This window comes from Quercus lobata, chromosome 5, assembly GCF_001633185.2.
Source record: "Quercus lobata isolate SW786 chromosome 5, ValleyOak3.0 Primary Assembly, whole genome shotgun sequence".
Taxonomy (NCBI): Eukaryota; Viridiplantae; Streptophyta; class Magnoliopsida; order Fagales; family Fagaceae; genus Quercus; species Quercus lobata.
This window is the reverse complement of record NC_044908.1, coordinates 27,274,749-27,287,247: the sequence shown is the minus strand read 5'-3', so window position 1 is coordinate 27,287,247 and position 12,499 is coordinate 27,274,749. Positions and strand designations below refer to the sequence as shown.

The window sequence follows — 12,499 nt, the reverse complement described above, 5'->3', positions numbered from 1 at the left end:
TGGCTAAAGTGGTGGAATCTGATGGTTTTGTGTGGCATTTGACTGGATTTTATGGGTGGCCTGAAGCGAATGAAAAAAGGAAGTCTTGGGCACTATTATCTCATTTAAAGACTTTTGTTGAGGGTCCTTGGTGTTGCATTGGGGATTTCAATGCAATACTTCATGCTTCGGAAAAACAGAGTGTTAATGCGCCTTACCTTAATCAGATGGAGGATTTTCGAGTTGCGTTGGACAATTGTGAGTTGAAAGACTTGGGTTTCACTGGGCATAAGTTCACATGGACAAATAGACGGCCAGGTTCAGCTCATACAAAGCAAAGGTTGGATAGAGCTACGGCTAATGAAAGCTGGTTTGAAAAGTTCCCTGCAAGTTTGGTTTCCCATTTATTTAGCCATGCTTCTGATCACATTCCTATTCTATTAGCAACCAGGAATGATAGGCGGGTAAGGGGTAGAGGGGCTAGTGGTTTCAAGTTTGAGGAGTGCTGGTTAATGTGGGATGATTGTGAGGAGGCCGTTTTGGAGGCATGGACAAAAGGAGGGCATGGTAGTTTGGGGTTGAGTGGTTTGAGGGACCAAATCCTAAGTTGTGGGGCTGAGTTGCATGCATGGGGTTCTTCTAAAACTAAACCTGAAACAGAGGAGATTAAAAGATTACAGAAGAAGCTGGAGCTTTTGAATGCTAGCGAAATGACTGAAGAAAGCAGGAATGAATTTCTTTTACTGAGTAAACAGTTGGATGATTTATTATTAAAGCAAGAGGTTTTTTGGCGTCAAAGATCCAGGGTGTCATGGTTAAAGTATGGCGACAGGAATACTAAATTTTTTCACTCCAAGGCTTCTCAACGAAGGCGTAGGAATTTTATTGAGGGAATAAAGAATGCTGATGGGGATTGGGTGGATGAGGTGGAGGAGGTAGCAGAGGTAGCTTCTAACTATTTCATGAATATTTTTAAAGCAGGTACTTGTGACAGAATGGAGGAATGCCTTGATGCGGTTCACTGGAGGATGTCTGCTGACATGTTGGAGGTGCTATCCAGGCCGTATAGCAGTGAGGAAGTTAGAACAGCGTTGTTTCAGATGGGACCAACAAAGGCTCCTGGACCCGATGGTATGAATGCCCTTTTCTATCAAAAATTTTGGCATATTGTTGGCCCTGAGGTGACTGAGGCTGTGTTAGATTTTTTGCATACTGGTCATATGGTATCTGATATTAACTATACTCATATAGTTTTAATTCCTAAAGTTAAGAAACCGGAGAATATGGCAGATTTCAGGCCTATTAGCCTTTGCAACGTGATTTATAAAATTATTTCTAAGGTTTTGGCGAACAGGTTGAAACTGATTTTGCCACAGTTAATTTCCCCTACTCAGAGTGCTTTTGTACCTGGACGCCTTATCACTGATAATGTGCTGGTTGCCTATGAGACATTGCATGCCATGCATAGTCGAAAGAAGGGGAAGAAGGGGGCTTTAGCTCTTAAACTAGATGTAAGTAAGGCCTATGATAGGGTGGAGTGGGGTTTCCTTAAAGGCATGATGCTTAAATTGGGGTTTCCGGAGTTTTGGGTTGATAGGGTCATGAGCTGTGTCTCTACACCCTCCTTTTCTGTCCGAATAAATGGGAAAGCTTATGGGAATATCACTCCTTCTAGGGGTATTCGTCAAGGAGATCCGCTATCCCCTTATCTGTTTCTGTTATGTGCTGAAGGTTTTACTTCACTTCTTGCTAGAAAAGAGCTTGAAGGACGTCTACATGGGGTGGCTTTATGTCGAAATGCGCCGTCTATCTCTAATTTGCTCTTTGCTGATGATTCTTTGATTTTTTGTCAAGCTAATAACGATGAAGTGCAGGTGGTGTCTGATACCCTACAGTTGTATGCTGAAGCCTCGGGCCAATGTATAAATCTTGAGAAGTCCTCTGCTTATTTCAGTAGTAATGTGTCTGTGGAGCAGAAAACATGGATCATTGACAAATTAAAGGTTAAGGAAGTGGCGAGGTTTGATAATTATCTAGGGCTGCCTACTTTGATAGGACGAAGGAAATATGAGACTTTTGCTTTCCTGAAGGAGAGGGTTTGGAGGAAATTGCAGGGTTGGAAGGGGAAAATGCTTTCTAAGGCTGGCAAGGAAGTTCTTATAAAAGCTGTGGCTCAATCCATTCCCACGTATACCATGGGGGTGTTTCAGTTGCCGGGGAAATTATGTGATGAGTTGGACTCTATGTGTGCTAGATTTTGGTGGGGCCAGGCTGGGGAGGAAAGGAAAATCCACTGGAAAAGTTGGAGTTTTTTAACGCAGCCAAAGACAGAGGGCGGAATGGGCTTCAGAGACTTAAAATCATTTAATTTAGCTATGCTAGCAAAACAGGGTTGGAGGTTGTTACAGGATAACGGCTCTTTGTTGTACAGGTGTTTTAAAGCCAAATATTTTCCGCGGTGTGATTTTCTTGATGCTATGGATTGCCAAAATAGCTCTTATGTTTGGAAAAGTTTGTTAGCAGCTCAACCAATTTTGAAGAAAGGGTGTTATTGGAGAGTAGGAAATGGGGCCTCAATTCGGGTGCTTAAAGATTGCTGGCTACCAAACCATCCAACAAAAAAAATATTGTTTCCACCTGAGGAGGAAATTTGGGAATGGAGAGTATCTGATTTAGTTGATTGGCAGACTCATCAGTGGGATAGAGAAAGAATAATGGCCTTGTTTCACCAGTTTGATGCGGAAGCGATACTTCAAGTTCCTTTAAGTAGGCGGGTTGCTCAGGATGGGTTGGTTTGGTCTTTTACAAAAAGAGGCAGATATACTGTCCGGTCTGGGTATTTTGTGGCAAAACAATTAAGGAAGGATGAGTTAAATGCTGGGGAGTCTTCAGAGCACAGAGCACTTGGGTTCCTTTGGTCACGTCTGTGGAAAGCAGCTGTTCCAAGCAAGATAAAGGTTTTTTCATGGAGAGCGTGTCTTAATATTCTGCCCACACAAGATAATCTTATTCGAAGAAAGGTGATGGAGAATGCACGTTGTTGTCTCTGTCATCAAGAAACTGAAACGGTTCTGCATGTTCTTTGGAGTTGTGGAGCGGCACAAGATATTTGGGCTGGGAGCTTGGGTAGACTTCAGAAATCTGGTACAGCACAGAATGATTTTTTGCAGTTGGTCACAGGGCTTCTGGTGAAGCTTTCTGAGGAGGAATGGAATCTGTTCTGGATTACTTGTTGGCTGATATGGCACCAAAGGAATACGGTTATTCATGGAGGGGTTTTCCAGCATCCCTCAAGATCAGCCCAACGTGCAGTTGACTATTTGAAGGAGTATACGGATGCACAAGACTCTTTGCATGTGCCTATTCCGAATCATGGTCCAGTGCAGCAGACATGGCAGCCTCCACCAGAAACGTTTTTCAAGCTGAACTTCGACGGTGCTTGTTTTGATGAGGGCGCTGCATCAGGTTATGGGGCGGTGATTAGGAATGAAAAGGGTGAAGTCATGGCTGCTTTAGCGGCACGAGGAGGAGCTGTGCGTGACAGTGAGGAGGTGGAAGTGATGGCGTGCCGTAAAGCGCTTGAGTTTGCCATTGATGCGGGTTTTACAGAGATAGTACTCGAAGGCGATAATGCTTTGGTGATGAAGATGATTTCTCAGGCCCAACCAGACCTATCACGACTTGGCTTAATCTACGAAGACATCTGGTGTTTGGCTGCAGGTTTCAGGTCCATCTCTTATAATTGTATTAGGCGTAGTGCTAATGGTGTTGCTCATTCTTTGGCTAGGTTTGCTAGATTACTTGACAATGAAATTGTTTGGTTGGAGGAGGATCCTCCACCTGCTGTGGACGCGTTGTATTTGGATTCTTCTTTTCTAAATTAATGATATTGGTTCCGGTTTCAAAAAAAAAAAAAAAAAAAAAAAAAAAAAAAAAAAAAAAAAAAATACTTAGTAATACATACTAAGTTTTTAATACTAATAGAGCAGGGTGGGGCTGGGAGAAATTGTCATCCCCAATACATATATCCAACAAAGTAATGACATAACTTAGTTTTTTTACTAATTACATGTCTATATCTTTATTGTTACACATCAATATTTTATTGACCCAATATGCTTCCCTAGGATGTGACCACGAAACACAACCACCGATAAGGGAGAATCCATAAATCAACGTGATGAACTCCGTTGAGTGCATCTCAAAATAGGGTCATGTCAAATACAGAACTCAAAATTATTTTTTTTTTAAAAAAGGTTTTAAATGATTGTTTAATTGTGTACATGGAAAAAAAAAAAGTTTTAAATGATTGTTTAATTGTGTATGTGGAAATAGAGGTTATTAGAAAATTTTACAATCAATTATAAGTAATTTAATTACAATAAATAAATAAAATAGTTGTTTTGGATCATGATTAATTTTTTAAATTTAAAATTTTAATTTGTTATATTACTCATACCTAGCTCGAACATGTACTTTGATGTTCTACGGCCCCAAACCAACTAAATCTATCCAAAACCATGAGCCATTCATCAATATCTGGGGTTTATGATTGGTCTTTATTGCTTCGTTTCAGCTAGGAGAAAAGCTTGGTTTTGAACCGTGTGTAACCTTTTTATTGTCCTTTAACAAAAAAGAATATAACATGTTTTTCTTTACTTATTTCATCTTCCTATTTGGTACAACATGGAGGCAAATGTGTTACAGATGTGACAATCAATGGCAAAACTTTTTTTTTTTTTTATAGAAAATCAATGGCAAAACTAGAGCAGCATAAGTTGCATTGATTCACGGTGTTTTTTTTTTTTTTTTTTTTTTTTGAGGGGAATTCACGGTGTAATTTGAATATGTGTCATGTATGAAGAGAAATCTATGAACGTATTCGATACTTCTTTGACTATTTTTTTTTTTTTTTGGCTAAATGACTCTTTGACTAGTCATATGTAATACATTAAACCAAATTCTCTACGTAACCATCTTCCACGAATGCATTTAAATTAGATACTATTTTCTTCAAAAATGAAATGAACCTTATCTTTATAAGTTCCTTTTCTTCACTTTTTCTCCTTCCAATTTATTTCCCGTTTCTTTGTTGTCTTTTACTATATCCCAAGTCCAAAAGAATAGTCTTTCTTTTTTCCTATTGGGGTGAACAAGTTCTCCTGTACTTCCTAATTACAATACAATGTACAATAGTGATTCAACATTGACAATAGTGATTCAACATTGACTTTTGTGCATTCTTTGTGTAATTTAGAAGTTATAAAACAAAAAGATGGACCATAGCATGAATTGTGGACTAAAAAGGAGAGTAGTAGAACATGGAAAACAACATTGCTAAACATAAATACATGTTTATCAGATATCACAATATTCTAAGAACCCGAAACTGCTATATTATCAAATACGGTTATAAAGAGGTCAATGATATCTACATATGAGGGGGCCATGATTTGCCCTTTCTAAATGTTGCCAAGGATCATACATTTGCAGTCCATGTTCACATTTTTATTGTAAGTGCTGGAATAATACTAGGATCTTGGCTGCATTCTTCAAAAGACAAACATTGCCAAGAACATTTAGAGTATGCCAAAATCAAGAAAAATAAACGAAAAAATAAAAAAAATATTAGAGCATCACATTTGAAATTTGTTGTACGTGTTTTTATGTCCTGGGATTTTTCTATACTCCGAAAAAAAGTTGAACAGAAAATCTTTGCTTTGTGTTGCTGATAATCTGCTTGGGCCACTTGGTCATTTTCCTACTATTTTTTCATTGTACAAATGGAAAGACTGCCTTATTGAATCCTAACAATGTAATTTCAACATAATGCTTCACTTAGCAGCATCTCTCTCTCTCTCTCTCTCATCTATGGAATTAATAATGACATTCTACAACTGTGTAATCTGTGATAAAAGTAATCATTATCGTCATTGTCAGCTTTTCTAATTTCCATGGAAATCCAACCAACATTTCACTCTAATTGCTTATCCTCTGGATAAACCTGAAAAAACACAATATAAAGCAGTGATCAGTATCTAGTGTTCATGCACAAGGTTGCATACGCAATTAAGTACTTAAAACATGATTTACAATAAATTCTTATTGGCCAGTTTGGATGGAGGGGAGTAGGGTAAAGCTGTTCGGATATTAGCCTTAAGTGAAAGTGCATCAATGTGTATGACCCAATATTTGCACTGTTTTGCTTTATTGGACCTTGTCGTTAATTATAATAAGAGAGAGAAAGCAAAGCAATTCATATTTACCTGGCCGTGTTTCTCCTCACTGAAGCTAACGGTTCTAACCTTCAACTCCCCTCTGCTTGTTGTCAGTTCATCTAATATCTCAGCATCACACATTGCCACTCCCCTATCCCCATTTCCAATATGTGGTGCATCCCTTTCCTGGTATAATATATTATGAGTTTTGCAGGTTAATGAAAAATAATATTGTCAACAATGAGACATTGGATGAAACCTACATTGAAAGATAGGCTGATAGAAACTCTTGGAGCACCAGTGACTTCCTCATACTCAGCTGCATCCAGTTCCTGCAAAGGATGCTTCGCAAAAAGCTTGGGGAGAATATGCTGCCTTATACTGATGAGAAGGAAGAATGGCAAAGGGAACAAGATTCCAGCTATAGGAATCCATGTTATACCGAAACAGACCAGGAAGTATACGAATTGGAATATTGTAAACGTGGCTATGTATTTAAATGGTACTGACTCCACAAAGGAAGCATGAACTCCTTCCAAGACCCTGCAATGATCAGCACGATAGGTATTAGAAAAATTGTTGGCAGCCAATACTTATATTACAAAATAAAGTGAAATCTCCAGCAAGGGGATGTCAGGAATTTAATGTTTCTTTTTTTAATATTAGGAATTCAATGCTTCACAGCCATACAAGGATCAGTAAAATCATTGGCAGCTATGTCTCATACATATATGCCAATAGGATGAAGAAATAATTTCTACTAAGGTTCTTTTGAAAACACTTGACTATCAGCATGTTCATTTCATCCAATCAGGGGGTAGCTGGGAATAAATAATCATCATTAAGTCTCTTCCCTTTTTTAGACCCAATAATTTCTACATGTCATTCAACAACTTCATACCCTTCTTGAGAAATGAATCCACTAACGTTTGTGTGTATGCATATGTGTACATTGTCAAATGATTATAATAAAAAAAATTTACATTAGTTTGAATTTCACTTTGTTAAGGGACATAGATAAAGCAAATTTGGCTAAAATGTGAGCAGAAATGTAATGGATAAAAAGAACTACAACATACTTGTACCGCCGTCCAGGTGATATGAAAAGAAGGAGCATCCTTTCCCAAAACTGGTTCCCAGGAAGACTGTCTATGGCCATGAAAGCAAAGTATCCCCAAAGTACTGATGTAGGTATCTTCTTTATTGCAGGCATAGCAAAAATTGATGCTGCCACCATGAGTGACTGTAAGAGATTACTCACTCTCTGCTCATTAACTCGGACAGGCAGGTGAGCATCAATGTGCTTCTCGGGATCAAATGTATCCTTTGCATTTTCACCTTTCATTACCACTTCCTTCAAGTCTTCCAGCTCTTGAACCACTGAAGTAATCTGCAAAACAAGTATTTTAGGGTGCAGGAACCACTTGCATATAGAATTTTGTATGTGGATGAAGTCTTTTGGGGGTGGGGGTATTGAGCCTATACAATCATTATAAACTCAAGAGAGTGTAAACAACTTTCTTGATAAAATAGTAATGACCATCTCAGAGAGGAAAAAATGCTGTTGAAGGAGGGATTCAAAGAAAACATGTTTCTTTCACAAGTTAGTACTAACCGGAGGAAGTATAACTTGACTGTTGTCCATTTCTATGAACACAGATTGCATCTTGCCATAGACTTCAGAGTTGCTAGCATTCTGCCTTATGCTTTCCTTGGCGCTCTCCACCATCTTCCTTCGCATCAACTGCAACTCATGTATTAGTTAAATTACTTGTCTAATCCAGCTCAATTACCAACTATCCCAAGTAAATTCCTATGACTTTCTATAAACCCACCTGCCTTTCAAGAACAGCAAGGCTTTTAGTGTGCATGGGGGACTGTGGAAGGACACCATTCGAAGGAGGTAACCCAAGCAATCCACAAAGCAAAGTCTGCAACCATGTTTTACAAATATAGAGCATAAGTCTTCATAAATTGTACAAATAAAAATAAGTGCCAACACAAATTACTAGTGATACATACCATGAAAGCTAGCAATAAGATATCATAATGATATGCAGAAGGGTTCTTAAGATTGAACTCCTTTTGTTGTGCCATCTGTGAAGCAACACTGTGGTCAAAAAAGTAAAGCCCTGCAATCATCACAGCAGGAATAAAGGCTGCAAAGATGTATGCTGGAGAAACCTTGCCCATGTCCTACAGAAGATATGAATCAATATATTTTGGTGCATACACAGAAAAACACACTCCTATCTTATACTTTCATGGAGGTTATGAGACACACTACAAGAAGAGAGCCTATTAGTGAACGCAAAAAGGGAGGGGGGGGGGGGGGGAAATTACAGGACATAGTTTACCTTTACTACAGTCCAATGGTGTAAAGATGTGGATTCCCAAGCAAGAGGGCTGTAGAGCCTTCTGGGAACACCAGAGGGAACTTTTCCGGGTACACCGAATGACAGAGCTGTCCACACTAGAACCATCAAAGGAACCCCATAGTCTGCAATGAAGCTTCTAAACCACCCTGCATAACATGGTAATAACTTTCAGATTCAACATGTAACCTATTCAATGACTAGGCATAACTTTTGCTTGACAAACCTGTGCCATACCACCATGACCTCGCTTTTCTGCTCTTTAAAGCAGTGTAGAGAAGGCCAAAAGTAAATATGATTCCCAGTAATCCATTTGTGTAAAGCCACTGAAATTGATACTTCACTGACTTTGGGTCCTCAGCTTTGGGAACTTCAAACTCACTTGCCATTCCCTGTCATTCAGAATTTGAGTGTTAAGCAGCATGCTTCTCAAGTAGATGTTGTATACTCCCTAAGTTGATTCATTTCAAGACTGGAGTTACCTTGATAGCCTCTTGTATAAAGAGAACAGCAATCAGCATGCCAAACAGTTCGCCTGCAATCCTCGTAAATTTATTGATGACTGTGCAAGCATTGAATATTGCAAGAAGAAACAGCAAGAGAGCTGTCCAAACACAAACCCTGCATAATTTGTATCAATAATATCAAATTACATAAAATTCATTAAGAGCACATGCTTAAACAAATGATGGTTGATTCCTATTACCATCCAGCCCAAGCCAAGAAGAGTCCGCGTCCCAAATCTTCCCTTCCTTTAGCAAAGTTATACAAATATGTGTACATAATAACAGTTGGTTCTGCAATTCCCAATATTAAAAGAGGTTGTCCTCCAAGAATCGCATGTATGATACCACAAATAGCAGTAGAAGCTAAAGTATCAACGGTGCTCAAGCTACCATCTGAACAGAATAAAATTTCCATTGCTTTCAAACTTATCAAAGAAAATAGGATAGAAAAGATTTTTCATTTAGTCCCCATTTGGTCACCAAGAAAGTGAGGCATAAGAAACAAAAATCAAAACAACAAAAAGCCTTAATATCTTAGTTCATCTTTGCCTTTCTAATAATTTATCAGCGACTGAACAAATCACTGAAGAAAAAGCCTAGATGACTAACCTGTATCTCTGCTTAGTTGCTCACCAAAGGCAATGACAGGCAGAGCAGAAGCAAAGAAGATGTAGGTGGTTGGGGCCAATATCCTAAAATGAGAAATTGATGGAATTAAAAATACAAATCCATGTGACAAATTATAAAGTAGGTGTATAAAAGACAATACAAATCACTCTAATCCAGCCATAAACCTTGTAGCTCAAGTATCACTTTCTAGTGTTTACAACAAAGACATCCAGGGTTTAAACCCTCCCTCCCCCCACCCCCCAGTTGTAACTAATGAATTATCAACAACATAAAATACCCAATTCCAGAACGAAGACCGCTTGTCCAATCTTGTTTGTAACACTGTAATCTTCCTCTGACGTCATTTCCAATACCCCTGAAGGGAGCTCTCAAGTTCTCCATTTTTCTGATTAAGAAAAAAAAAATCCCACAATTTAATATAAAAAAGTCAGAACGCAGGAGTTCAAAATCTTATAATTTTAATGAGAAAATCCCTTTTTTTATTGGCTTAACAGAAACAAAAACATATATGCATTAAAAAAAATATTTCAAAAAAAATCAAAATAAAAGCAAATATCAAATGGCAAATAAATAAAAACCAGCAAACCAAAACAGAACAGAGTGAAAAACTAAAAAAACATGCAGAATAACTTCCATAAAAAATAAAATAATTCCATGCAATGATTATATCAAGCAACAAAATTTTTCTTTGTTGTGAATGAAAAAATCACTCTTGTACTCCTCCAAGTCATTTGACTGGACAACAAGATTTATGAATAGTCTGTTTGGTAGAAGAGAGAACAGGGAAAATGGCAAGACATAAATAAAAGCCTCTTCTTTTCCATCATTCTGCTTTCCAAAACAATCAAAAACTCAACAAAACAGAGAAAGATAACTACTTGTATTAGTCTTGGTTGGGTCAATTTCTTTTCTTTACTTGCTTGCCTTTCTCATCACAATCAACAAAATTTGAAGAAGAAGTAAATAAAAAAAAGAAAGACAAAAGAACTCAAATTGTTATTTCCTTCATTTCCCAGCATTTTCTTGGCAAGCAAACATGTAAATCATTAAACAAAATCTTTTGCATTTATTTTGACATTCATAAATTAAGGAAAAACCCAGATACCATATAAAACCACCATGCACAAAACATGGTTTATACCAAAAAAAAAAAAAAAGGAAAAAGGTAGAGAGATATTACATAAGAAAAAAAAACATTAAATGAGACAAAATAAATAAGCAGCAGCATTCATTCTCAGAAGACTGAACAAACATAATAGTGATATTTACATTGCTGTAGAACTCACCGGAAAACTTGTCAAAGATGAAGAAAGTGTGTCCTCGTGTTCTTGACTTCCTTCCCTTTACCTTGAGTCGCTGTTGCTTTGTTGTTTGTAAGGAAGGGACGAAGAAAGGAGGCAAAGTCCAATGCCTCTTAAACGGAACCCAAGAGTCCGATGTTTATGTGGGGTCCCACTTACTTTCTCTAAGGGAACGAAAGTAAGTGGCTAGCTCCCTCCCTATGTGGTACGCAACTGCATGTGCATCGCTTGAAAGAAAATTCAACGAAAATGAAATGTAGAAGAGTTTCCAAAAAGTTGGGCTTTGGAAATTGCAAAGAGCTTTGAAGAATAACCATTCACAAATAAGGTGAGGATATCCAATGCTAATTTCCATGCGGTGAAAATTAATTTTCTTTAGATAAACGCGTGTTCTAGCTCCTCAACCAATAGACAATATGGGCAAGTTATTGAGACATTGAATTTTCAAATAAGCAGACAAAATAGACAGTAACTATCACAGTTATTACTGGCTGCTTCAAAGTGGCAATTTGGCAAACGAGAATATATGGGATAACGTGGATTCTAATTAATTCAATTGAGAAAGTCTTTTATCGTTTAATCTATAAATTGTTTACATCAAAAATCAATTAATATCTTAGATCAATGATTAAAAATTAAAAAAATAATAAAAAATAATTTTGAAACAAACTGTATAAGTTGGAAATATTATCGTATTTATAATGAAAAAAAAGATGGGTAGTAGTTAGAGATGACTAAGCTCTGGTTGGATCATGTAATAAATAAATAAATAAAGATAATGGAAAGGATATTGAGCAATCTTTTATTGGTCAGCATGATTGGAATTTTAACATTTTTTTTTTTTTTTGGGTGGAAAGGAATTTTAAGTTTTAACATTGAGGAATGTGGATTGTCCATAGAGACAAAAGAAGATGTACGTGATTGAAGCTCAAGTTTGAGTGAAAATGACTGAAGTTTTGGTTTCTTTGCGGTGGCGGCTCTACTTGCAATATATACACTTACCAAAAAAATGTTATATGCTAAATTAACCTATTGTGACTATCCTAATAAAAATTTTGAACACCTTGACTTGAAAATTACAAAAATTTGAGTTCAACAAAAATAAGAGTAGTGCTACTACATTCACAACATTTTTACAATAATTTTACAACAAATCTAATGTAGTAAGCTACTACTGATTCAAATTTTAGGCCAAATACTAATATTATTTTTTTACCCACCAATAACAACTTTTTGTATAAGATTTATTGTAAAAATATTGTGAACGTAGCATTACTCCAAAATTAATTCTGCCTCCAAATATAATTCTTAATCCCTTTTTTTTTTTAAAGCTTAAATAACAACAATAAATATTAGCTCAAATAATAACAAACATAAACAAAACAAAAACAAGACAAGACCAAACAACAACAAATGAAAAAATTATTCAACAAAAAGCCTAATATAAAACAAAAAGATAAAATTTGTAATTCGTTCAATCTATTCAATAA

The 12,499-nt window shown here is 36.9% G+C and overlaps 1 protein-coding gene across 3 annotated transcripts; it reads right to left on the bottom strand.

Annotated features, from left to right (window-relative positions):
* Positions 1–5,596: 5,596 nt before the first annotated feature.
* Positions 5,597–11,101, bottom strand: LOC115989618 (boron transporter 4-like). Of its 3 annotated transcripts, none has more exons than XM_031113398.1 (14): positions 10,995–11,101; positions 9,986–10,093; positions 9,688–9,770; positions 9,279–9,471; positions 9,055–9,193; positions 8,799–8,964; positions 8,555–8,721; positions 8,220–8,393; positions 8,033–8,128; positions 7,813–7,941; positions 7,277–7,587; positions 6,461–6,740; positions 6,246–6,383; positions 5,597–5,983 (listed from the first exon to the last, which is right to left on the bottom strand). In XM_031113398.1, the coding sequence occupies exons 2-14, from the start codon at positions 10,087–10,089 to the stop codon at positions 5,954–5,956; spliced, it is 2,010 nt and encodes a 669-aa protein (XP_030969258.1). In that variant the 5' UTR covers positions 10,090–10,093; positions 10,995–11,101; the 3' UTR covers positions 5,597–5,953. The 3 variants fall into 3 exon arrangements, with proteins under 3 accessions (XP_030969258.1, XP_030969260.1, XP_030969259.1); XM_031113400.1 differs by having other exon boundaries at positions 8,220–8,294; XM_031113399.1 differs by having other exon boundaries at positions 10,978–11,082.
* Between the last annotated feature and the right edge of the window lie 1,398 nt (positions 11,102–12,499).